This window comes from Oncorhynchus nerka, linkage group LG21 (genome assembly GCF_034236695.1).
Source record: "Oncorhynchus nerka isolate Pitt River linkage group LG21, Oner_Uvic_2.0, whole genome shotgun sequence".
Classification (NCBI taxonomy): Eukaryota; Metazoa; Chordata; class Actinopteri; order Salmoniformes; family Salmonidae; genus Oncorhynchus; species Oncorhynchus nerka.
In genome coordinates this window covers 31,910,749-31,937,016 of record NC_088416.1, presented here as the reverse complement: position 1 = coordinate 31,937,016, position 26,268 = coordinate 31,910,749, and the positions used below count along the sequence as shown (strand labels likewise).

Here is a 26,268-nt window from a genome sequence, read left to right as displayed (position 1 = left end):
AGGTACGTCAAGAAAGTCCAAAACTGAAGCAGAATATCAACTAGTGTGAGGTTTGGGTGTCATGCAGCCATTTTGAGTAGCCCACCCAGCAGACACCCAGCCCAGGTACTCTACCTTTGCAGGCCCTCCTGTGGGAGATGGCCTTGGACATGTCCCGGAAGAAGCCCTCCTTGCAGTAGTGGCAGTGGCGTCCGGCCGTGTTGTGACGGCAGTTGAGACAGACTCCTCCGCTCCTCCGCCCAGACAGCTTGTACAGCTCCATGTTGAAACGACAGCGCCGGGCGTGCAGGTTACAGTGGCAGGCTGCAGAAAGATGGAGAGAGGGGGAGAGAAAGAGAGGCGAGGGGGAGAATAACACAGAGGTCAGTGCGTTCGCATGCTTTTTACACAGGTGTTGAGTAATGAAGACTTTGGTCACCTTTGGCCTCCACTTAATGAAGACTTTGGCCTCCTGAACCTCAACACTCGACACAAAAAAACTCCCACCATGCAACCTTGCAGTTTAGCTAGTGCTTCATAAGCTGGAACTGAAAACTGATGAATTTAGCAATTTCATTCACATGTACAGTATATCACAGTAGGGTGTTGACCACGTTACTTTCCAATTTCCAAAAAGCTAGTGGAGGGGAACCAAATAACAGCTAGTGAACTGTAGTGTATGGAGACCCTGAGAAAGTTACTGTTACTTTAATGACATCAGTGGGTCAAAGTCCTATGGTCAGACATGTCATTTGGAGACAATGAGTTATGAAAACAGATGGATTGGCCAGGCTGTGAGCGATCCAGTTTCTATGAGTAAAATGGTGTGGTCCGACTCCACGCTCTCCTTTCCCCTCCACCTGCTTATAGATTTGACCTCTGACCCCTAGTGACGTCAGGAGAGAGATTTCCTTTCCCACAGATCTCGCAGCCTTCACTAACTCTCTTACTTGTTTTATTGTCATAACATTATGAGGGATAACTTCCCAATTAAATCGGCTGATTCATTCATCAGTTCATCAGTTCATCAGTTCTCTCTGTGTGTTAGAACCAGGGTGGACTTTCCACCTCTGCTCTAGTGATATTCTCTTCCAAAGCACTGTGATAGAACTTCCATTTTTTGGGCTTGCATTTGAGCTTTTTTTGTTTTAGTCTCATCCAGGCACGTACTGCTGTGATAGAGCTGGAGGAGGAGAAGCCCGCATGGTTTCTTATTTGTGGATAATCTCTCCATCAGTGCACCCTGCCTTAAGGTTATAGCCACAAGATCTGAGCGATAAGGGCACATATGCTACACGTTCATCAGCGCTCCCAATCACGTACCAACCAACTCACACCTGCCATTGGGGACCAGGGTTGCCAGGTGGGTGGGATTCAGAGCCGCTTCCTCTAAATTGGGGCTTAAATGCACACAGTCACACACAAACCGAGGTGTTTGGCAGCTGTCATGGGCTTATCACACCTCAAACCCCAGGGCCGATCAGCACACTCAGAGAACACCAGATCCCCGGAGCTTTGAAGCGGGCTCCCTCCCTCCTTCTCTATCCCCCTCCCTTCCCTCTCTCTCCCCATTGCTCTTTACCGCCTTCTTATCCCAGATGTTATCTCCACTTTGGGTGGACGTGTGAGTTCAAATGTAATGGGATTTTTTATGAATGGGAAATGGAATGGAATGCTCTTAGTGTTCTAACCAGAGGAAAACATCCTACAGATAAATGCCCAAATAAAGGAAACACCAACATAAAGTGTCAAGGGCATTGAGCCACCAGAACAGATAGATATTCTACAAGTGTCTGGAACTCTATTGGAGGGATGCTACACTATTCTTCCACCAGAAATTCCATCCTTTGGGTTTCTGTTGACACCTGTAAGTGTTCAATTGGGTTGAGATCTGGTGACTGAGACACACACACACACACACACACACACACACACACACACACACACACACACACACACACACACTCACACACTCACACACACACACACACACACACACACACACACACACAAAAAGCCCCATGCTTCTTTGGGACCCCTCTTTTAAAGTCACTGAGATCTCTTCTTCTAGGCATGGTAACCAAAATAATGGGTAAGTGGGCTTTTTAAACATGAGCATGAGACGTTATGCATGAGACATTAATTGCTTAATAAACTCAGGAACCACACCTGTGTGGAAGCACCTGCTTTCAATATACTTTGTACCCCTCATTTACTCAAGTGTTTCCTTTATTTTGTCAGTTACCTGTATGCTTATACTGTATGCTTATACTGTAACTTTAATCTTCACAGTGAGCCAGATGAAAGTTGAGAGATAAGAAATACCAGGTAAGTATCTGGGCACAAGCATTCTGCATGCAATATAGGCCATATCTCCTATTACTTTGACAAGCAGCACGTCTTCGTGCGGTCTGTGTGTATACAATACTGCTTCAGTCTGTGTGTGACCCACTGTGTGTGGTGTCTATGTGTGTGTGAGAGAATGTCTGCATCATGTGATTAATAAGCGTTATCTCCTTGGCTTTCCCCAGCCTCTCCTAATGAGCGCTGTGCTATCTCATACACACTTCCCTGGCCGGCTCTCCAATCACTCCTCTAATTGTCCCTCAGTGCCAAGGCCTCAAGTACCGATAAGCTATATTTAGACCAGCTGCCCCAAAATATCCCTCACAGCATCTATCACACACACTGTTGTGTTTACAACTGGGAAGCCTGACAACAAAACAACAAGTGAAGAAACAAACAAAAATATCCCTAGTTTTCAATATGTGTTCAATAAGAACGTTCATTTTGTCCAATTATGGGAGGAAATGTGATTTAATAGAGCTCGTAACAGTGGCTACATACCTGGCAGTGTAGCCTATACGTAGGGCCTTTTTGTTGTTATCCGAAGCACTGTAGAACATACTTAGAGATACACCATTTCAATCTATTTATTTTCAAGTGTTGTAATACTGCATAGTGAGACGCTGACATGATGAATCATCCCACAGTTTGCTGTAGGTGGATTAATATTCTGTGTTCTGTGAGAGAATCTCAAGGCCATACATGCCCTGTATTCATAGCAGGTTCTGGATTGTTGCAGGGACTCAGCACCTCCCTGCCACAGACACACATAACCTACCTGTCACCAGGTGTCTGATGTTAACCAAACACTCTGTGTACACGGCTGCCTGTGTTCCTAGGCAGCAGACAGATGAGTTGTGTGATTTGTATTGAGAGGAATGCTGCGCTTGTTCAAGGATGAAGAGGAAAGGAATTCCAGTGAATTATTGTTTATCCGGGATCAATTAGTCCCTCAGTAAGTTGAAGGCCCATAATGATAGTGGCCCATATTATGAGAGGATGCTGTGTGCCAAGCCAAACAAGCCTCTCATCCTCACCCTGTCAGTGATCTGAGGAAAATACAACATCAGTGCCCTGAGCAGATTCATATACCTGTCACATTCTCTCCAAGGTATCCAAATCAAATCAAACTTTATTTGTCACATGTGCCGAAAACAACAAGTGTAGACCTTACCGTGAAATGCTTACTTACAGGCCTTTAACTAACAGTGCAGTTCAAGAAAGAGTTAAGAGGGTGTGTCATTGTAAATAGTCCAGAAGCCATTTGATTAATTGTTCAGCAGTCTTATGGCTTGGGTGTAGAAGCTATTAAGGAGTCTTTTGGTCCTAGACTTGGTGCTCCGGTACCGCTTGCCGTGTGGTAGCAGAGAAAACAGTCTATGACTTGGGTGACTGGAGTCTATGATAATTAATTTGGGCTTTCCTCTGACACCACCTATGATACAGATCCTGGATGGCAGGAAGCTTGGCCCCAGTGATGTACTGGCCTGTACGTACTACCCTCTGTAGCTCCTTACTGTAACGGCGTTCTTCGTTTGTGGAAAGAGAGTCGGACCGAAATGCAGCGTGTTGGTTACTCATGACTTTAATGAATGAAATGCGGTACATGAAATAACTCAGAATATAAAACAACAAACAGAACGTGAAACTAATTACAGCCTATCTGGTGACTACAACACAGAGACAGGAACAAACACCCACGAAATACCAAGCGAAACTCAGGCTGCCTAAATACAGTTCCCAATCAGAGACAACGAAAATCACCTGACTCCAATTGAGAACCACCTCAGGCAGCCAAGCCTAACTAGACACACCCCTAATCATACACAATCCCAATGCTAAACAAACCCCAATACGAACCCAACACATAAACCCATGTCACACCCTGGCCTGACCAAACATATGAAAAAAAAACACAAAATACAATGACCAAGGCGTGACACTTACGGTCAGATGCCGAGCAGTTGCCTTACCAGGCGGTGATGCAACCGGTCAGGATGCTCTCGATGGTGCAGCTGTAGAACTGTTTGAGGATCTGGGGACCCATGCCAAATATTTACAGTCTCCTACGGGGGAATAGGTTTTGTCGTGCCCTCTTCACCACTGTCTTGGTGTGTTTGGACCATGATAGTTTGTTGGTGATGTGGACACCAAGGAACTTGAAACTCCCAACCCGCTCCACTACAGCCCTGTTGATGTTAATGGGGGCCTTTTCCTGTAGTTCACGATCAGCTCCTTTGTCTTGCTCACGTTGAGGGAGAGGTTGTTGTCCTGTCACCACACTGCCAGTTCTCTGACCTCCTCCCTATAGGCTGTATCATCGTTGTCGGTGATCAGGCCACTGTTGTGTCATCAGCAAACTTAATGATGGTGTTGGAGTTGTGTTTGGCCACGCAGTCGTGGGTGAACAGGGAGTACGGGAGGGGACTAAGTACACACCCCTGAGGGGCCCCAGTGTTGAGGATCAGTGAGGCAGACGTGTTGTTGCCTATCTTTACCACCTGGGGGTGGCCTGTCAGGAAGTCCAGGATCCAGTTGCAGAGGGAGGTGTTTAATCCCAGGGTCCATAGCTTATTGATGAGCTTTGTGGGCACTATGGTCTTGAATGCTGAGCTGTAGTCAATGAACAGCATTCTCACATTGGTGTTCCTTTTGTCTAGGAATGCCGTATTTCCATGACAACACTTGATTTTAATAGGTTGATATTTCTGAGCGCTGGGTTTGGCTGTGCATCAGCTCTAACTGTGAGAGACTCCCACATTGATTACTGTAAACCTCCCGGTGCGGTGGCTGGGCATCAGGTCTAACTGTGAGAGACTCCCACATTGGTTACTGTAAACCTCCCGGTGCGGTGGCTGGGCATCAGGTCTAACTGTGAGAGACTCCCACATTGGTTACTGTAAACCTCCCGGTGCGGTGGCTGGGCATCAGGTCTAACTGTGAGAGACTCCCACATTGGTTACTGTAAACCTCCCGGTGTGGCTGGGCATCAGGTCTAACTGTGAGAGACTCCCACATTGGTTACTGTAAACCTCCCGGTGCGGTGGCTGGGCATCAGGTCTAACTGTGAGAGACTCCCACATTGGTTACTGTAAACCTCCCGGTGCGGTGGCTGGGCATCAGGTCTAACTGTGAGAGACTCCCACATTGGTTACTGTAAACCTCCGGTGCGGTGGCTGGGCATCAGGTCTAACTGTGAGAGACTCCCACATTGGTTACTGTAAACCTCCCGGTGCGGTGGCTGGGCATCAGGTCTAACTGTGAGAGACTCCCACATTGGTTACTGTAAACCTCCCGGTGCGGTGGCTGGGCATCAGGTCTAACTGTGAGAGACTCCCACATTGGTTACTGTAAACCTCCCGGTGCGGTGGCTGGGCATCAGGTCTAACTGTGAGAGACTCCCACATTGGTTACTGTAAACCTCCCGGTGCGGTGGCTGGGCATCAGGTCTAACTGTGAGAGACTCCCACATTGGTTACTGTAAACCTCCCGGTGCGGTGGCTGGGCATCAGGTCTAACTGTGAGAGACTCCACATTGGGCTGTGGCTGGGCATCAGGTCTAACTGTGAGAGACTCCCACATTGGTTACTGTAAACCTGAGAGACTCCCATTGGTTACTGTAAACCTGCGGTGGCTGGGCATCAGGTCTAACTGTGAGAGACTCCCATTGGTTACTGTAAACCTCCGGTGCGGTGGCTGGGCATCAGGTTACTGTAACTCCCACATTGGTTACTAAACCTCCCGGTGCGGCTGGGCATCAGGCTGAGAGACTCCCACATTGGTTACTGTAAACCTCCGGTGCGGTGGCTGGGCATCAGGTCTAACTGTGAGAGACTCCCACATTGGTTACTGTAAACCTGCGGTGGCTGGGCATCAAACTGTGAGAGACTCCCACATTGGTTACTGTAAACCTCCCGGTGCGGTGGCTGGGCATCAGGTCTAACTGTGAGAGACTCCCACATTGGTTACTGTAAACCTCCCGGTGCGGTGGCTGGGCATCAGGTCTAACTGTGAGAGACTCCCACATTGGTTACTGTAAACCTCCCGGTGCGGTGGCTGGGCATCAGGTCTAACTGTGAGAGACTCCCACATTGGTTACTGTAAACCTCCCGGTGCGGTGGCTGGGCATCAGGTCTAACTGTGAGAGACTCCCACATTGGTTACTGTAAACCTCCCGGTGCGGTGGCTGGGCATCAGGTCTAACTGAGAGAGACTCCCACATTGGTTACTGTAAACCTCCCGGTGCGGTGGCTGGGCATCAGGTCTAACTGTGAGAGACTCCCACATTGGTTACTGTAAACCTCCCGGTGCGGTGGCTGGGCATCAGGTCTAACAGACTCAGAGATTTAAGTCTTGTTTATTGAAGTCTGGTTTATTGAAGTCTTGTTTGGCCATGACCTCAGGAACCTAGTGATTTCCCAATTAGAATAGTTGTATACTTTGCACATGTTTATAGGACATTTTATGAGCTATGCAGTTTGTTAAACAGCATTTGTTTCAATGTGCTGGTAAAAACAAATCCTGGCATCATGTGAAGTTAGACCAATAAACGGTTTTAGTTGAAATTAAAGTAAAATAAACTTGTGACATTTCATTCAAAGTGCTTGTTACAGAGCCTACATGATGCCTGCATAATACTTGCATAACACCTGCCTGGTGTGTGGGTGAAGCTTCAGAAAACGAGTCACAAGTATTCATTAACATTCATAAAGCACTTATGAAATCAGTGTTCCCACTCATTCCCCCCAAAATATCCAAATCGCAATGTAATATATGAAGTCATAGTTAAGTCAAGTAACTATTTAACTTAATCAATAAAAATGACAAGTGACTAATAGCATGCCTGACTTATGAAAGCATAATGAATCAATGGTTATGTTTTTATTAAGGATGAGAACCTATGGTATTACAGTATGTCGGAATCAATGTGAGGGACATGGAAGTCACTGTTTGGCTCATTAAGAATTATAGCAATAGCTTTAAGTGGATGATACAATATGTTGCCATCACAACCGGCTCACTCCTACATTACTCTTATGAAGTTCTAATACATCATTGTCACAAATATCTGGTTTAATAGAGAAACGCATATATTATACATTTTGGTGCCAAAAACATGCAAAAATCAGCAGACATGCCTCGAAACACTACTTGTAATTTGCCTCCATTTCTGTGGACCAAGGGATTTGTCACAGAATTAAGATCCAACTGTGCATCTGGTCTGTTGATACATACTGCGTGACTTTAGTGGTACAAACGCCCCTGAACGTCTTCTGTGGGGCACTCCCGTTAGATCAGTCACCCTTATGCTCTTAGCTTCAAGCCCCAGACATACTCAACATTTTCCTACAATAAATATTTCGATTGCACATTGCTGGAGCAGCTGCTATTTTGATGAGGGAGAAAAAACAACAAAGGCCTTTTGGAACGAGCTATCCAGATGATGAATCATTTTACGAGTTTCCGGAATGCTTTTGATGACTTGAGCTGGGGTGAAAAGACAGAAACAGTAAGAAAAAAAATGGAACCGTCTCATATTGGGAGGACTGATTCCGCCAACGGCCCTGGTGTTCTTCCATAGCAACCCGTCACCTCGGCGTAATGCTAACAAATAAATAAACAAGCGAGAGTGCAGATAAAGAGCGTATAAAGACTCCGTCTGAGCAGAGCTGACAGGTTGAGACAGACAACTGTTTCAACACGAGGACTTTTAGCATGTGTGATTGGTTATTATTGAGACACACATTGGAGGCGGTGAGGGAGGAGGTTTAAACAGGATGCAGTGATGAACAAACCCTGGGGTTCATCTGCAGTGGAAGCAGCACCTGTCTCAGTTCCTTCCTCGGCTATAGGAACTGAATGGAAACTCTGACCTCTCTACGCTGGAAGGTCCAACATCTGCATTGTCCCCCTTAGTGGCCCCTCACGCCATACCACTGACTCTCGGCATTCAGTAGCTCTCTCTTTTAGAAGGAATGCACACAGGCATTGATGTAAATGTTGCTCATCCATGAAGAACATGGAAGAACTGGACAAGAGGGTCTGCCACAGTGACAGTTAATGGTCAGTTCCTGGAAATACTGCATATTGACCAACACAGTTATTTTTCCCACTTCGACATGGTTGGCTTAAAGGGTAGAGATGATGGAAGCAGATGAGCCCAGGTGGCCTGATTTTACTACAGAGATGTTATCAAACTAAAGTCATTAGGATGGCCAATTAGTGGCAACATGTCTAATCCTTGGGGGGCTATGGCTTGTGCTTGATTATCATGACAGCACTGAGTGAGACATGATGATCAATCACTCAGTTCACCTTTAACCTTTAAAGACCTGCCAAAGCACACAAGAGTGCACTTTGTGCCCTGAGATGGAAGATGGAAGAGATAAGCCAGGCTAATGAAATGTATTTCTGTGTTATGAAATGGTGTTTGATTCTGATGCTTTTCCATTCGACCCAAGGACCCAAGCATCCTCTTATGTCAAAGGCCAATGCATGGGTCAAAATGCTTAGCCCATTTGAGTCTTCAGAAAGGTAAATGCTGATTTTATCAGTAACTGCTTGCCTTAAACCAAGTCAGAGTGTAAGCTTATAGGGAAAACTCCCAAGGATAACCTTCCAGCTTTAAGCTATCACTCTTGCCAAGAGAAAACAACACGAAGAATGTTAAAGACCTGCTACTGAAGGTAAACGTAAACTTCAGGAGCCGCTACATGGTCATGAAAAGAATCAGACTGCCTAAACTTTGCAGTATAGTACAACACAAATGTTTAATGTTTATAACACCACGAAAGACCCTGACTATGATAGTGTACCATAATGAGAACTTGCACTCTAAATGACTGTACATTGTGTTTTACTGAAAGTCTGAAAAACACTTGTCCTATGTGTCCTAGATCAAGTGGCCCAAATTTCTATGTTCCAGAAAACTCCTTTGTAAAGGCCCTTTGGCCTGGTAATGTCTATGTTCCAGAAAACTCCTTTGTAAAGGCCCTTTGGCCTGGTAATTTCTATGTTCCAGAAAACTCCTTTGTAAAGGCCCTTTGGCCTGGTAATTTCTATGTTCCAGAAAACTCCTTTGTATAGGCCCTTTGGCCTGGTAATTTCTATGTTCCAGAAAACTCCTTTGTAAAGGCCCTTTGGCCTGGTAATTTCTATGTTCCAGAAAACTCCTTTGTAAAGGCCCTTTGGCCTGGCAGCAAAATGTCAGAAGTGAAGTATGTTGAGCAGCACTGTGTGCCTGAGGACTAATAGGATCTCCTTTACACCACCAACCCCTGTGGCCGTGTTTAGCAACAACAAAGCCTCCCTAATGGGCTCCCATTTCCCACTACTAACGCAGGTTTAATAGCAGTGTGTGTGTTCTCTCCCTGCTCCCCATCTCAGTGGGACACCCTACCCCTCTCTCCTTGTGGGCTCTCTCTCACACAGAGGCAGTCTGGGAAGGCATCTCCCCTCCGCCTCGCTACGCAGTGATGTCATGGGGAGCGCTCTCTTTTTACGAGCGCAGCTCTGTGATCTCTGGCGGAGATCAATTAGCTGAGCAATCAGGCCTCCCCTGCTTTTGTGTGAGTAACTCCTCGTAAAACAGAGCGGTTGCCTGGCGACCGGGCACGTGGCGTCTCAACAAAAACAGCCACCCAATGTCAGGCCAAGCCGTGCTCTAAGAACGAAGGCAGAATTAAACCGTGTTTCTCCTGTTCTGAGCATAACATTAGCTAATCTAATGTAACATTAGTGAATGCTAATGTATCCAGTTTGATGGGTGGTGACTGGTGCCACTGTCAAAACCAGTTGTTAATTGGCCTAAACGATGCCAGTCTACTGCACACAAGATGTCATAACCATGGAGAAGTTGGGGTTGGATCCATGTTGTCTGAGAGTTCATTGGAAGCCTCTCAAAAACCATTGTTGATCTCAATGACAATGTTTGTGTTAGCCATCTTTCCCAAGTACTCCTTTGCTCGTGTTATCAGTTAAAAAGGCATAGCTACTGTATGGTATGCCGCCTTGTCCTTTTAGAATAGCTCAGGTGGAACCGCACATCATCTACACATGAACCCACAGAGACTGCTCTGTATAAAGCCGGATAAAGCCCTAAATAAACTTCAGTTAGTGCTAAATACGGCTGCTAGAATCCTGACGAGAACCCAAAAATTTGATCATATTACTCCAGTGCTAGCCTCCCTACACTGGCTTCCTGTCAAGGCAAGGGCTGATTTCAAGGTTTTACTGCTAACCTACAAAACTTGCTCCTACCTATCTCTCTGATTTGGTCCTGCCGCACATACCTACACGTACGCTACGGTCACAAGACGCAGGCCTCCTAATTGTCCCTAGAATTTCTAAGCAAACAGCTGGAGGCAGGGCTTTCTCCTATAGAGCTCAATTTTTATGGAATGGTCTGCCTACCCATGTGAGAGACGCAAACTCGGTCTCAACCTTTAAGTCTTTACTGAAGACTCATTTCTTCAGTGGGTCATATGATTGAGTGTAGTCTGGCCCAGGAGTCGGAAGGTGAACGGAAAGGCTCTGGAGCAACGAACCGCCCTTGCTGTCTCTGCCTGGCCGGTTCCCCTCTTTCCACTGGGATTCTCTGCCTCTAACCCTATTACAGGGGCTGAGTCACTGGCTTACTAGGGCTCTTTCATACCGTCCCTAGGAGGGGTGCGTCACTTGAGTGGGTTGAGTCACTGATGTGATCTTCCTGTCTGGGTTGGCGCCCCCCTTGGGTTGTGCCGTGGCGGAGATCTTACATTTACATTTACATTTAAGTCATTTAGCAGACGCTCTTATCCAGAGCGACTTACAAATTGGTGCTTTCACCTTATGACATCCAGTGGAACAGCCACTTTACAATAGTGCATCTAAGTCTTTTAAGGGGGGGGGTGAGAAGGATTACTTTATCCTATCCTAGGTATTCCTTAAAGAGGTGGGGTTTCAGGTGTCTCCGGAAGGTGGTGATTGACTCCGCTGTCCTGGCGTCGTGAGGGAGTTTGTTCCACCATTGGGGGGCCAGAGCAGCGAACAGTTTTGACTGGGCTGAGCGGGAACTGTACTTCCTCAGTGGTAGGGAGGCGAGCAGGCCAGAGGTGGATGAACGCAGTGCCCTTGTTTGGGTGTAGGGCCTGATCAGAGCCTGGAGGTACTGAGGTGCCGTTCCCCTCACAGCTCCGTAGGCAAGCACCATGGTCTTGTAGCGGATGCGAGCTTCAACTGGAAGCCAGTGGAGAGAGCGGAGGAGCGGGGTGACGTGAGAGAACTTGGGAAGGTTGAACACCAGACGGGCTGCGGCGTTCTGGATGAGTTGTAGGGGTTTAATGGCACAGGCAGGGAGCCCAGCCAACAGCGAGTTGCAGTAATCCAGACGGGAGATGACAAGTGCCTGGATTATCTTTGTGGGCTATACTCGGTCTTGTCTCAGGATGGTAAGTTGGTGGTTGAAGATATCCCTCTAGTGGTGTGGGGGCTGTGCTTTGGCAAAGTGGGTGGGGTTATATCCTTCCTGTTTGGCCCTGTCCGGGGGTGTCATCGGATGGGGCCACAGTGTCTCCTGACCCCTCCTGTCTCAGCCTCCAGTATTTATGCTGCAGTAGTTTATGTGTCGGGGGGCTAGGGTCAGTTTGTTATATCTGGAGTACTTCTCCTGTCCTATCTGGTGTCCTGTGTGAATTTAAGTATGCTCTCTCTAATTCTCTCTTTCTCTCTTTCTTTCTCTCTCTCGGAGGACCTGAGCCCTAGGACCATGCCTCAGGACTACCCTGCATGATGACTCCTTGCTGTCCCCAGTCCACCTGGCCGTGCTGCTGCTCCAGTTTCAACTGTTCTGCCTGTGATTATTATTATTTGACCATGCTGGTCATTTATGAACATTTGAACATCTTGGCCATGTTCTGTTATAATCTCCACCCGGCACAGCCAGAAGAGGACTGGCCACCCCACATAGCCTGGTTCCTCTCTAGGTTTCTTCCTAGGTTTTGGCCTTTCTAGGGAGTTTTTCCTAGCCACCGTGCTTCTACACCTGCATTGCTTGCTGTTTGGGGTTTTAGGCTGGGTTTCTGTACAGCACTTTGAGATATTAGCTGATGTACGAAGGGCTATATAAATACATTTGATTTGATTTGTATCACAACCCTTAACCCTTAACTACAAGAAAAAAAGACCTGACACTATGGAACAGCAAAATTATATAATTGTGCAATCAGTAATAGCCAGAGAGCTCTGCTCCCTCCCCTCAACAACTAGTTGTGGTGCCAATGATAATACACCATGTCTTGTGAATAATAATATATAATGAGCAACATATCTCAGTCCATTTATCCTGCCTGCACAGGGCTGGGAACAGGACGAGAGCAGGCAGGAGAACACCTCAGTGGAAATGATCTCGCTATCAAACAGAGCCCAATCAAACTGCTACTCTCCCAATCCACAGACCTGTTCTCATGGCCTCTGGTCTGAATGAGTCACGCTCTATTTAAACACTCCAGGTCCCCACAGTCAGGAGTCCTCATCACCTCCGGGGAGCTACTTATGAATGATAAAGGTTGCTAAGACTTAGCGTGTGCATTAGATGTTAGCAACCGCACTAAGGGTAATTGTGACTTATGTGAACTCTGCTGCTGCCTGGGCGGTCAATGTGGGAAAACATTGGCCTATAACATTTCCAATGAAAGTATCAGGCTGACGTGCTAGTGGCAGAGCATCCTGTGGTGTCATGAGCTGCTGGGCGGTGGGAGAAAATAAACAAGTGTATATGGGGGAGGGGGTCGGTTTGACGGGTCATCTGGGGTGCATTTCCTCTTTAGCCTATGTACTGTACAGCACCGGTGAGGAAACACGCCAGCATGAAATATACCTCAGTGCTGGCGCAGCGGTCTAAGGCACTGCATCTCAGTGCTAGGGGTGTCACTGCAGACCCTGGTTCAATTCCAGGCTGTATCGCAACCGGACGTGATTGGGAGTCCCATAGGGCCGTGCACAATTGGCCCAGCATCGTCCGGGGTTGGCCGTCATTGTAAATAAGAATTTGTTCTTAACTGACTTGCCTAGTCAAATAAAATATAGGTGATGTAATCATCTTATGAATAATTTCTGGTTTATTTGTCTATATTTTGTCTGCGTAGGTGTTTATTTTCATAACTGTACTGTATTACATCCAGTGTGTAAGTGAAGAAACCAACTGACAGGGAGGCTGTTCCTTTCCTTCCCCAGGTTTATTTCTTGGAGTTTATGAGAGAGGTGATGTAAAATCCTTGCTTACTAAGCTCAATAAGCAAAGTTTACATTCTTCCTGAACTTTCACAATGGTCAGTTGATGAGAGGTACGGCTCAAGTTCTTCTTGATTTACTCTAAATGTGTATAGCAACATCCACCACACCAGGCCCAATGCAGCACAATATATATATTTTATATTTTACAGTTTTATATCTTTATGTTTGAAGCCTGAAATGTGGCAAAAGGTCGCAAAGTTCAAGGGGGCCGAATACTTTCGCAAGGCACTGTATATATATATATATATATATACTGACTGACTGACTTGTGACTGTATATATATATACTGTGACCATATATATATACTGTGACCATATATATATATATATATATATATATATATATATATATATATATATATATATATATATATATATGGTCACAAGTCAGTCACATAATTTAGTTAATTTACTATTACTGAGTCAAGATCATGAAATGATTAGTGCAATGCTGACGATACACAGGTTTTAGACAGGCAGTTCAACAGATGTACGGCATTATAGCTCATCCACTCCTCATCTCATCTCTGAGACTTTCCTTCTGAGATCCATGCGGTCATGGTCCAGGGAGAGACCCTCTCCTGGTGCAGATGTCATCATCCTTCATTGCCTTCCATTCCTCTCCCTATGATTTCCCTGTCCTTGGTGGATGTTAAACAAGCCTCCACGCTGCTTTATTGGAATGCAGCAGCTCCACAGTGGGGACCTTTCGTCAGGGTCATTTACTGGGCGTGAAAATAACTTCAGTTGGTGGTGAGGTGGGCATGACATAGAGGGGGGCAAAGAAGGTCCACAACAGCCAATGCAGATCAGGAGATTAATGAATTCTGCACATCCATGAACACAACATCTACACACAGCCTCTGTCATACCCTGGCTTAGGTCCCTTTCACCTTTCTTCTTCTTCTTCTTCCATGTCCTGAGGCTGGAGGTGTCAGCGATCAGAATGTAAACAGGTTCTGGTGTGGTGAAGTGTGTGGTCAGAGGGGAGTCTCTCGTTCATTCAGTCTCCAGACCAGAGGAGATATACTGGAAAGCTTGCAGTGAACATCTCCTGCCCTGGGCACTCTGGGATTTTGAGGGGCTGCGGTGCGGTGGGCTCCAGTCCAGATTTTTTTAGCGTTCTGCCACACGCGCCCTCCACACTGTCTCCCCCGTGGTGGGTAGCGAGCGAGCAGAAATCCACTGTGCTGTAAATCATAAACGATGATCCATCGTAACCCTGACATGTTTATTGGGCTTTTCTCCCCTTCTCTCCATGGGCTCATTTATAACCACGCAAACTCCCGATGTTAAAATCTCTCTCAAATATGTTTTGTGTTTTCGATTGTGTCTGGCCAGCCATTTTATTTCTCAATAATCAGAGGATCATTAATGGTCCTTATCCCAGTGTTGTTGGAGGCTTTCCTTTTCATGGCTTGTTAAGCTTTCTCTATTAATCAAAACAGGTGGAAAGCTCATAATGTGAGATAAATGAGGAAATGTTTTAGCACTTTTCACAGCTTGCCTTGGGAAAAGGGACTGAGCAGTTCCATTCTGGCGAGAGAAAAGAAAATGTTATGGAATAATTGTTAATGATTGTTTTCGTGGAAACACTGAGAAGTCATTGTGAGTTGTGTTATTTCATACTAATTTCACCAAAGTCCCAAAGTTTGTTCTGGTTGCTAGGTGGCTTTCAGGAGATGGAATTGGGCTGGAGAGGAAAAGGCAGGGTTCCTCCTTCTGCACGCCAACGTTTTGTTATCGTAGGGAACCCAATGAACCTACAGTAACTAGGTCCTGAGCCAGATAGAAAATACACCAATCTAACCTGTACGTTTTAACCGTCTGGTTCCAATCACTGTCACATCCAGTTTAATCCAATACATTTCACATAGACTTACATCACATTGATGTCTGTCATTTCTGTCACTTTCACTTAGGTCAGAATTATCAACTTGTCTCCAGATAAGATATCACAGAACTGTCTGGCTTTTCACAATGACTAATTCAGATCAGACAGTTCCAATATGTCTTTCACTGTAACACTATATGCTACAGGCTTGTTATGTTGATTTGTCTGTCGGTTGTGAGTGATTGGAGAACAAGACAAATTTAGCGTCATTAAAGAAACTGCTCTTAGGCGAGAAGCCAAACCTAGAATGAAACAATAAAATAAGCTTAAAAGTCAACCAGGGCTAGTTAAGGATCATTGTGGGGGTAATTTAAACTGGAATGCAGTGTGTATACGACATGTTAACTTTAAGGGTTTGGTGTAATTTATGCAATTCCCTGAGATACGGAGAGGAAACCCTTCTGAAGCTACTGGCCACTGTTTTATTTACTGTGTTCATTGTGATTTGAACATGGACATTGAGGTTGTGGCCTGGAAGTTGCTGTGACCTATAAGGTCATTAAAATGGTCCTGTCTCCTTTGAATCATCTCCATCTGTTGATGGGATGGGTCAGGTCCACCATTTTGGGTTTGATACGTGTTGAGGAAATGTCACTCTTGAAGTTCAAAACATTGTGTTACAGAGCCAAGACTCTGCCATTGTTACATCACAGCGTAATCTAACTTGGGCTTTGGTCTCTGTTTGTTATTGGGCCTCTTAGCTCATTCCATTTCCCACCCGTCTATGAGGAAACCAGATACCCTATCTCAAACTCACTATCCTGAAGAAACGAAGGTCAATATCTTGGAAAATAAACCATTTTGCATAAAGAAAAGTGTTGTGAAAAGAGGGCCAATGATCCCCATCACCTCACCAACCTCATGCACACACATTATATGCACACACAAACACGCACACGTGTACACTCAGTGTTCACCACCCAAGACATCAGCATGGCAGGGAGGATGTTATCTCTGCCTGTGGGTTTGGACCAGCAGGAGTGGGAGAAAGTAACGCCTGAGAGTTTGGGTTGTGTGGAATGACCATGACCCCAGGCAAGTGTTGGTTCCCTGGCCAGAGTATATGACAGCTTCCCTGGTTTTCATCCATCTTCTCCTTGACTGGAAGACGTATGAAAGGCTGCGTAATCCTCTGCCTGTGCAGGGTTCCATGCTCCAGGAGCCAACAGAACAGACATCTGCTCCACACAGTACAGCAGCAGGAGGAGGAGGAGGAATGCGATTGATGAATCCCCAGGTTTTTACTTCTTGCAGCAGATGGAACCCTGGGATATTTACAGTTCTGTGGGGAAGGAGGGGGGTCTGGTAGCCATTGTCCTCAAGACCTACTGATTATATCCTACTGCTATTTATCCCCCTAGATTTCCCCCTAAATCCGCTAAGTGGTTTCTTATTCGGAGAAAGGAATTGGTCACTGGGGTATGGGAGAAAGACATGTTGTGTCGGGGGTGACTGAAATCAATTTAAAAGTACTGAAGACCCTTGGAGAGGCCCAAGCAGAAGTTATTTGGACAAATAAATAAAAGTGGGAACAACTCCATTTCCTTATCACGGCGGTGATTGGGTCTGCTGTTTGTTTGTTTTACAATGTTCTGGAGGGAACTGGTTTTTAATGAGGACGACGAGAAGAGTCGCTGAAGTTGTTCTGAGAAGTAGTTTCTAATGAGGAGGACGAGAAGAGTCGCTGAAGTCGTTCTGGAGAGAAGTGGTTTTTAATGAGGAAGACGAGAAGTGTTGCTGAAGTCTGCACATGTAAACTGAACAGAGATACGTTTTACAATTAGAAGCTACACAAGCTTTGCTGTATCGGAAGATACGTTTTCCAGCGGATATTATTTGAGTGTTGATACAGCACTGCCATGCAACAGTATGGATCAGTCAAACATTTTTACTTCGACTTGTTGGTCGAGTTTGTTGGTGTAAAAGCAACAGTTGCTGTAAAACTCTTTAGCTCTGACGCAAACTACATGGTGAAAAGGAAAAGTCTCCTGCTGACTGTCTCAGATTCTAATGAGTCAAGCCTCCGTTCAGCCATAATAGAGCTAGTTGCCATTTGTTGTTTTTGTCTTTTAGTTTAAAAGGTCCTGTATCCACATAACAACAGGGAGGATGGCATCACCCAAGGGCCGTTAGCTCGGCTTCTACTGGGAGTTTCTATCCACATAACAACAGGGAGGATGGCATCACCCAAGGGCCGTTAGCTCGGCTTCTACTGGGAGTTTCTATCCACATAACAACAAGCAGGATGGCATCACCCAAGGGCCGTTAGCTCGGCTTCTACTGGGAGTTTCTATCCACATAACAACAAGCAGGATGGCATCACCCAAGAGCTGTTAGCTCGGCTTCTACTGGGAGTTTCTATCCACATAACAGCAGGGAGGATGGCATCAGCCAAGAGCCGTTAGCTCGGCTTCTACTGGGAGTTTCACAATGCTGAGGTAATAGGGTAATTGCGATAACCAGCCATGCCATTACACAGGGAAGTGCGTGTGTGTGTGTGTGTGTGCGTGTGTGGGCAGGGGGTGGTAACGTCCCAGTACTGGCTGTGTTGGGTGGCAGCACAGTGGGGGAGCTGGTGGGGGGTCTGTAGCTGAGCGGTGGTGCGCGGAGCGTGTCATTTCACTGGGCCATTAATCATTCCCAGACTCCCCAGCTCCAGCGCCGCGTAGGGGCTTCATGCGCTCACACTCAAACTAGGTGGTCCTGTTGCCACTGCCGTAGCAGCCCAGGCGGGCAGAGGGTGGCGGAGGTTAAACCCATGTAGGTTAAACACGCAAACACACACACACATCAGCTTCCAATGCCTATGTCAACAGATACACCCAAACAACACACACAGATAAACAAACTAATACACATTCATTCCATCACACACGGTTATCAACAGATATAAATATTGCATATTTGCTTGTTTTGACAGAAGTGGCAATCTCTTCCTCGGCTTCTCTTCAGACACTAGAATATAATACCATCTAGCAAACAGTGTAACACTATGTAACCCCTCTCCATCCGCCACATCCCCCTGCTCTCTACTTTGGAATTACAAGACTGCAGATTTTATTCTGGTGGACAGTTTATATGCCAACACAGGATGGATATATAGTAGACAGGCTCCCAGCTCTACCTGTGTGCTCCCTCTCCTCTGTTGACCATTGAGAACCCTTGTATATTTAAGCCTGCATTGATTTAAGCCACCCCCCAGCATCACTAATGTACCGCATCATGGTTACCCCATAGAGACAATGAGGTCACAGATTAGCAACGTGTGCAGCTGTTCCATTTAGTTGCCAGACCCACCTGTCTCCGTTTTCACTGTGAGATCTGTGAATTATACAGTCTCTACAATTTCCTCTTGGCTTGTGATACAGCACCTCAAGCATTCATAATATGACCTGTGATATGTATAATGCAACACTTGTCAGCAGTTATCACGTATTAGTAACACATTGACTGTTTCAGGTCCTGAAGAGAGGACAGTGCCCACCCAGATAAACAGAGACTGGACCTGTATGTCCTCTGACATACTGAAGCAGTGTGAAATGACCCCTCATGGTCCTCTGACGTCAGAGTCAAGAGAAAAGGAATCCTAAACCAAAGCTACCATTTCCTTCCAAATGTTGAGGGCCACCACTCCAAACCGCCGTCCACAACATAGCCATATAATATTTTCTCTATTGTCTTAAAAGGCAGAGTAAAGCCTCTTTGGCTCTACGTTCATGTCTGTCTTGAATTATAAGCTCAACAAAACAAAATCCCAAGAAACATGAAGCATTTGCCCAGAGGACACTGGATTCCACCAGAGCTTGGATTTTGAGATCTCAGAAATATACGTCTTTGTTTTTTAGTCTCCCTGTATACAGTGAAACCTCCCAGCTCACCACAGCCACACAGGCTGATGTGCCAAAAGGACTGTCCTGCAGGCCCACCATATGGAGATACACTGTAGTTTCCACTTCAGTTACGGAACAGAATTAGTCTGGGGATGTTTTGGAATGAGTAACAGCCCAAATGTACTGCTATTCATGACCTTGTTAGCATAGAGGTTCATCGTGTGGCCCTTTAGAACTCCTGATATTGATATATCCAGTTTTTTTTAAATATACAGTGTGTCTCTACAAACGCGCAGATCATAATTTTTCCTTGAAGAATCACAGAGGCCAAACAATGTACATATTTCGCCCCTGGCACTGTGCTCTATACTCATGGTTTCACATGGGCCTAATGATATGATTTTAGTCTAAGTGCAGTCTAACTGACCTTCTATTCCCAGTGGGGCGTTTAAAGGTGTCTGAGTTTTCATCTGTCTGTTGAGAGACTCCCAATACTGACCTGGCTGCAATCCACCTGCTTCCGATTAACTGCTCAAAAAGCTCTCCTGCATGTACAGTGGGGCAAAAAAGTATTTAGTCAGCCACCAATTGTGCAAGTTCTCCCACTTAAAAAGATGAGAGAGGCCTGTAGTTTTAATCATAGGTACACTTGAACTATGACAGACAAAATGAGGAAAGAAAATCCAGAAAATCACATTGTAGGATTTTTAATGAATTTATTTGCAAATGATGGTGGAAAATAAGTATTTGGTCACCTACAAACAAACAAGACATTTTTTTCTCATTTTGTCTGTCATAGTTGAAGTGTACCTATGATGAAAATTACAGGCCTCTCTCATCTTTTTAAGTGGGAGAACTTGCACAATTGGTGGCTGACTAAATACTTTTTTGCCCCACTGTATTTGTTTTCTTTTATTGTTTATTTTTCTCTTTCATTTAAAAAACATTTATTTAAAGGTCTGCATGGCAAATTTAGGTCTGCATGGCAAATTTCCTGTTGCTTGGTACCCATAATTGAATGGTGCATTCTTTCAGCCCATGAGACCTTTCTTTGATAGCTGTGTTGATGAATATACACTGTATTCTATGAAAACAAGTAACTATCCATACAAAACAAGTAACTATCCATACAAAACAAGTAACTATCCATACAAAACAAGTAACTATCCATACAAGTAACTATCCATACAAACCAAGTAACTATCCATACAAAACAAGTAATTCAATAAAGTGAAAGCATTTCAGTGGTTATTTGCTCCAATATACTTTCACTTAATATGCTATATTCCTTAACCAACAAAGTATTTGTTAAAACAGACCAAATAAAGGTTATTAACATAATAGAAATAACAATCATATACAACTATTCAAAATAGGGATTAATAACTTGAAAAATCTAAACCTACAAACATGCCACCAAATCCAGATGGACCTAACCCCTGGCAGTAGATGATGGCTGCTTGGGGCCGAAGAGTTCCTCTACAAGAACATCTATGACATCATCTTTTCAAGAAGTTATTTTTCCTGTCACATGGGCTACAAAGGAAGCGGAATGAGACCCAGATGGTGGGCAGCCCCGGCCTCGACCCAGCCTGGCAGCCCAGCGGAAGAGAGCCGGACTGGAGTCAGCAGAAACAATGTCAATGGTCCTAGTCAGCCACATGGAGAAAGAACTGAGCTGTCAATGTCAATGGTCCCAGTCAGCCACATGGAGAAAGAACAGGCCTGCAGAGAGACTCACTGAGCTGCTGCACACGTAGTGAAGGCCTCGTCAACATGCGGTCAAAGCAGAGGTCTGGGATTTGTTAGAGCCTGTCTCCTCTTCACTTTTTACCAGACAGGTGGGATAGCTCAACCAGAGATATCACAGTTTAAACAAAGCTCTGTGTTCTATAACAGGGTCTTTTGACTGAACAACCTCTGCAGTAGAACATGAACTTCTACTTTAAAAATGCTCTCTCCAAACGGTTCCCTTTGAGACATAGTGAACGCAATCCAGTGGGCTTTCGGGGTGATTTAAGAGCTCACATAAAGATTCAGCACACTTTGACGCTATTTTTAGTGTTGGTCCAACACAAGTATGTGCTGGACCGCCCGGGAGGAGAGCCTGTGGGATATTGATATAATCACATCTAATTCAACATCCCTGTAGGTGGTAGACGTGTCAGTCCAAACCAAGAATGACTTCTGTTTCTGTTCGATAGCTGCCAAATACTTTCAACAGCGTACAAAACATGCTGATAACAATTAGAGGGGGAAAGAGAATCTTGTGAGAGAGTGTGTATCCTCTTTCAATCTACATGTAAATTCCCTTTGGTCCTTTCCTGTAATACAGTATGTCCTATAAACCATAGGGTTGGACAGTTTCTTTTCAATTGCTTTCTCTCTCTGGTTCTTTGTGACAGGCTCTTTGTTATGTTGATAGTTTAGGGGGGTTAGACACATGCAGAGATCTGTGTAAGGCAACAGGTCAAACATGGCGGAGGAGCCAGTGGCAAGTGACTGATACTACCCCTCTGCCAGAGAATCCCAGCTCAGAGAGAAAAGAAGGCCATGCTGAATTACCAGGCCTTGGCAGGAACTCTCCCTCTACATCAGTGGGCCAAAAGCCTATAACATACAATAAAGAGGAGAACATGAAATCAAGAACTAGGATGCACAAATGCTCCACAACTGTAAAAGCCCGGTAAGGTCAAAGCCCCATCTCAATGAAATAATAGCGTTGCATTTAACCTCTGTTCAAAACAAAGTTCAAATTGAACAAGTGCAAAATGACACGTATGAGTGACTAAGGCTACCATTTTCAACTAGCCTCAAAAGCCACTTGGCAGGCAAGTCTTTCCCACAGTTTCCTTCACACCCCATCAGTCAACGAAGTGAGGAGAGTAGGTCTGACGCGAAAGGGTCAATGCTACGCTGTGCATGGTTGGAATACAAAGCAGCTGGGATGAATTTAAGAGATGTGCCTCTTCTGGAAGAGAAAACCTGATGGTCAGGGGAGGAGCCAATTCTCTGTGTGTATTTATCTCCTTCATTTATCTCTTCAATGATAAACCAATCACTGGCCTTTGGGGGTGTGGTGGCAACAGATTAAGCTGATCATGGAGATGTATTTTCTCATAGCATCTAAGACGCAAAATGAAAGGCAAATAAAATCAAGAAGATTTTAATTTGGTTTAAATGAACTAACTTGCTTTGCATGCCACATCATTGGATGGGAATGCAATGAGAGGGTAACAGCTGCCAATAAGAATGCCTTTCCACTAAATATGATGGCCTCCCCGCATGCAAAGCCACATGGGAAATGGATATTGTTTTACTTCCCCAGTGCAGCACCTGCAGTGTAGCCAACTACTCACCCATATCCACATCTCTCTCTTTCTCTCCACTTCTCTCTTTACACCTCTCTCTCTCCATCTCTCTGTCTCTCCATCACTGTCTGTCTATCTTTCTAGCTCTCTCTCTGTCTTTACACTTCTCTCTCTCTCAACTTTCTCTCTCTCCACCTCTCTTTCTGTCTCTCCACTTTACTCGCTTGACCTCACTCTCTGTCTCTCCACCTCTCTTTCTGTCTCTCCACTTCTCTCTGTCGCTCCACCTCTCTCTCTCTCCACCTCTCTCTGTCTCTCCACCTCTCTTTCTGTCTCTCCACTTCTCTCTGTCTCTCCACCTCTCTCTGTCTCTCCACTTCTCTCTGTCTCTCCACTTCTTTCTGTCTCTCCACCTCTCTTTCTGTCTCTCCACTTCTCTCTGTCTCTCCACCTCTTTCTGTCTCTCCACCTCTCTCTGTCTCTCCACCTCTCTTTCTGTCTCTCCACTTCTCTCTGTCTCTCCACCTCTCTCTGTCTCTCCACCTCTCTCTGTCTCTCCATCTCTCTTTCTGTCTCTCCACTTCTCTCTGTCTCTCCACCTCTCTTTCTGTCTCTCCACTTCTTTCTGTCCACTTTTTTCTGTCTCTCCACTTCTCTCTGTCTCTCCACCTCTCTTTCTGTCTCTCCACTTCTTTCTGTCTCTCCACCTCTCTCTGTCTCTCCACCTCTCTTTCTCTCTCCGCTTTTTTCTGTCTCTCCACTTCTCTCTGTCTCTCCACTTCTCTCTGTCTCTCCACCTCTTTCTGTCTCTCCACTTCTTTCTGTCTCTCCACTTCTCTCTGTCTCTCCACTTCTCTCTGTCTCTCCACCTCTTTCTGTCTCTCCACTTCTCGCTGTCTCTCCACCTCTCTTTCTGTCTCTCCACCTCTCTTTCTGTCTCTCCACTTCTTTCTGTCCACTTTTTTCTGTCTCTCCACTTCTCTCTGTCTCTCCACTTCTCTCTGTCTCTCCACTTCTCTCTGTCTCTCCACCTCTTTCTGTCTCTCCACTTCTTTCTCTCTCCACTTCTCTCTGTCTCTCCACTTCTCTCTGTCTCTCCACCTCTCTCTGTCTCTCCACTTCTTTCTGTCTCTCCACCTCTCTCTGTCTCTCCACTTCTCTCTGTCTCTCCACCTCTCTCTGTCTCTCCATTTCTCTCTGTCTATCCACTTCTCTCTGTCTATCCACCTCACTCTCTGTCTATCCACTTCTCTCTGTCTCTCCACTTCTCTCTCCACTTCTCTCTGTCTCTCCACCTCTCTCTGTCTCTCCACTTCTCTCTGTCTCTCCACTTCTCTCTGTCTCTCCACTTCTCTCTGTCTCTCCACTTCTTTCTGTCTCTCCACCTCTTTCTGTCTCTCCACCTCTTTCTGTCTCTCCACTTCTCTCTGTCTCTCCACTTCTCTCTGTCTCTCCACCTCTTTCTCTCTCCACGTCTCTCTCTCTCCACCTCTCTCTCTCTCCACCTCTTTCTCTCCCCTCACTTCTCTCTGTCTCTCCACTTCTCTGTGTCTCTCCACTTCTCTCTGTCTATCCACCTCTCTTTCTGTCTCTCCACTTCTCTCTGTCTCTCCACTTCTCTCTCTCTCCACCTCTCTCTCTCCACCTCTTTCTCTCCCCTCACTTCTCTCTGTCTCTTCACTTCTCTGTGTCTCTCCACCTCTCTCTGTCTCTCCACCTCTCTTTCTGTCTCTTCACTTCTCTCTGTCTCTCCACCTCTCTCTCTGTCTATCCACTTCTCTCTGTCTCTCCACCTCTTTCTGTCTCTCCACCTCTCTCTGTCTCTCCACTTATTTCTGTCTCTTCACTTCTCTCTGTCTATCCACTTCTCTCTGTCTATCCACTTCTCTCTGTCTATCCACTTCTCTCTGTCTATCCACTTCTCTCTGTCTCTCCACTTCTCTCTGTCTCTCCACCTCTCTCTGTCTCTCCACCTCTTTCTGTCTCCCCACTTCTCTCTGTCTCTCCACCTCTCTCTGTCTCTCCACTTCTCTCCGTCTATCCACTTATTTCTGTCTCTCCACTTCTCTCTGTCTCTCCACCTCACTTTCTGTCTCTCCACCTATTTCTGTCTCCCACTTCTCTCTGTCTCTCCACCTCACTTTCTGTCTCTCCACCTCTTTCTGTCTCCCCACTTATCTCTGTCTCTCCACCTCTTTCTGTCTCCCCACTTCTTTCTGTCTCTCCACCTCACTTTCTGTCTCTCCACCTCTTTCTGTCTCCCCACTTATCTCTGTCTCTCCACCTCACTTTCTGTCTCCCCACTTCTCTCTGTCTCTCCACCTCTTTCCGTCTCCCCACTTCTCTCTGTCTCTCCACCTCTTTCTGTCTCCCCACTTCTCTCTGTCTCTCCACCTCACTTTCTGTCTCTCCACCTCTTTCTGTCTCCCCACTTATCTCTGTCTCTCCACCTCACTTTCTGTCTCCCCACTTAGCTCTTTCTCTCCACCTATCTCTCTCTCTCCACTTCCCTCTGTCTCTCCACATCTCTCGCTCCACCTCTAAGTCCACTTCTCTCTGTCTCTACTTCTCTCTCTCTCTCTCTCTCTCTCTCTCTCTCTCTCCACCACTCTCTCTCCCCCTCTCTCTCTCCACCTCTCTCTCTGTCTCTCCACTTCTCTCTCTCAACTTCTCTGTCTCTCCACTTCTCTCTGTTTCTCCTCCTCTCGCTCTGTCTTTATATCTCTCTGTCTTTCAACCTCTCTCTCTGTCTTTCTGATAGTACTCAAAGTCAGGGACCAACCGGAATCCCAGAAAGATCATTAGCAGCAGCCATTCTGAGCCCCTTTAGCCAGACCACTGAGCTGGGCTGTAGCCTAGTGAATAACAGCCTCCCTCGCCCATTCAACACAACGAGGTGTCAAGCCACCCTTATTATTCCCTTCCCTTCCCTTGGACTGCGTGCTTATTCTGCCTGTTCTGACGCTTTATCTAATGACACTGCTGACATAGAAAGTGAGGTGGTGAAAGGGGCCTCATTCTGACAGCATGATGGATGCCACAAGTGACAACCTTTTGTTTCAGTAAAACACACTGACATGCCGGCCCTGCACAGGCAAAATGCAGAGGGCAAAGGGAACAACTTGTTCACTTGTTCTGTGTCATTGAACAAACAATGGCTGTGCCAGAACTTGTTTCTTTTCCAGGTTTTGTTTCACTGTAGATGAGGTTTGTTTTGTGTGGTTCTGTGTATATGCTGTGTGATACTGTTGATAGAAGCACCCAGATCTGTTGAAAAATATACTCTACTGATGGAATTAAACTTAGTTCTGGTTTCAAAGTACCTCCTGCTTTGTCCCTCTCTGAATAGTTGACTTGGCCCAAAGTGGCAGTTTATTCTCTATGTGCCAAAAATGCCAATAAAACCAGCGTAATCGCCCATCCAATCTGGTAAAAGCACCTGCTTACGGAAACAGAACATAACTCTGCAGTCTGTCTCTGCAGGCGCAATGTTTCCTTCCTATTGAACTGCTACTACAGTCAGAAACACAACATAACTCTGCAGTCTGTCTCTGCAGGGGCAATGTTTCCTTCCTATTGAACTGCTACTACAGTCGGAAACACAACATAACTCTGCGGTCTGTCTCTGCATGGGCAA

General features: G+C 45.8%; 1 protein-coding gene across 1 annotated transcript in view; it reads right to left on the bottom strand.

The window, feature by feature from the left end:
- The window catches only part of ntn1b (netrin 1b), an 87,656-nt gene that overhangs the window by 18,367 nt on the left and 43,021 nt on the right, over positions 1 to 26,268 (bottom strand). The window contains 1 exon segment of the mRNA XM_065006615.1: positions 115 to 303. Coding sequence (XP_064862687.1) covers positions 115 to 303 — 189 coding nt within the window.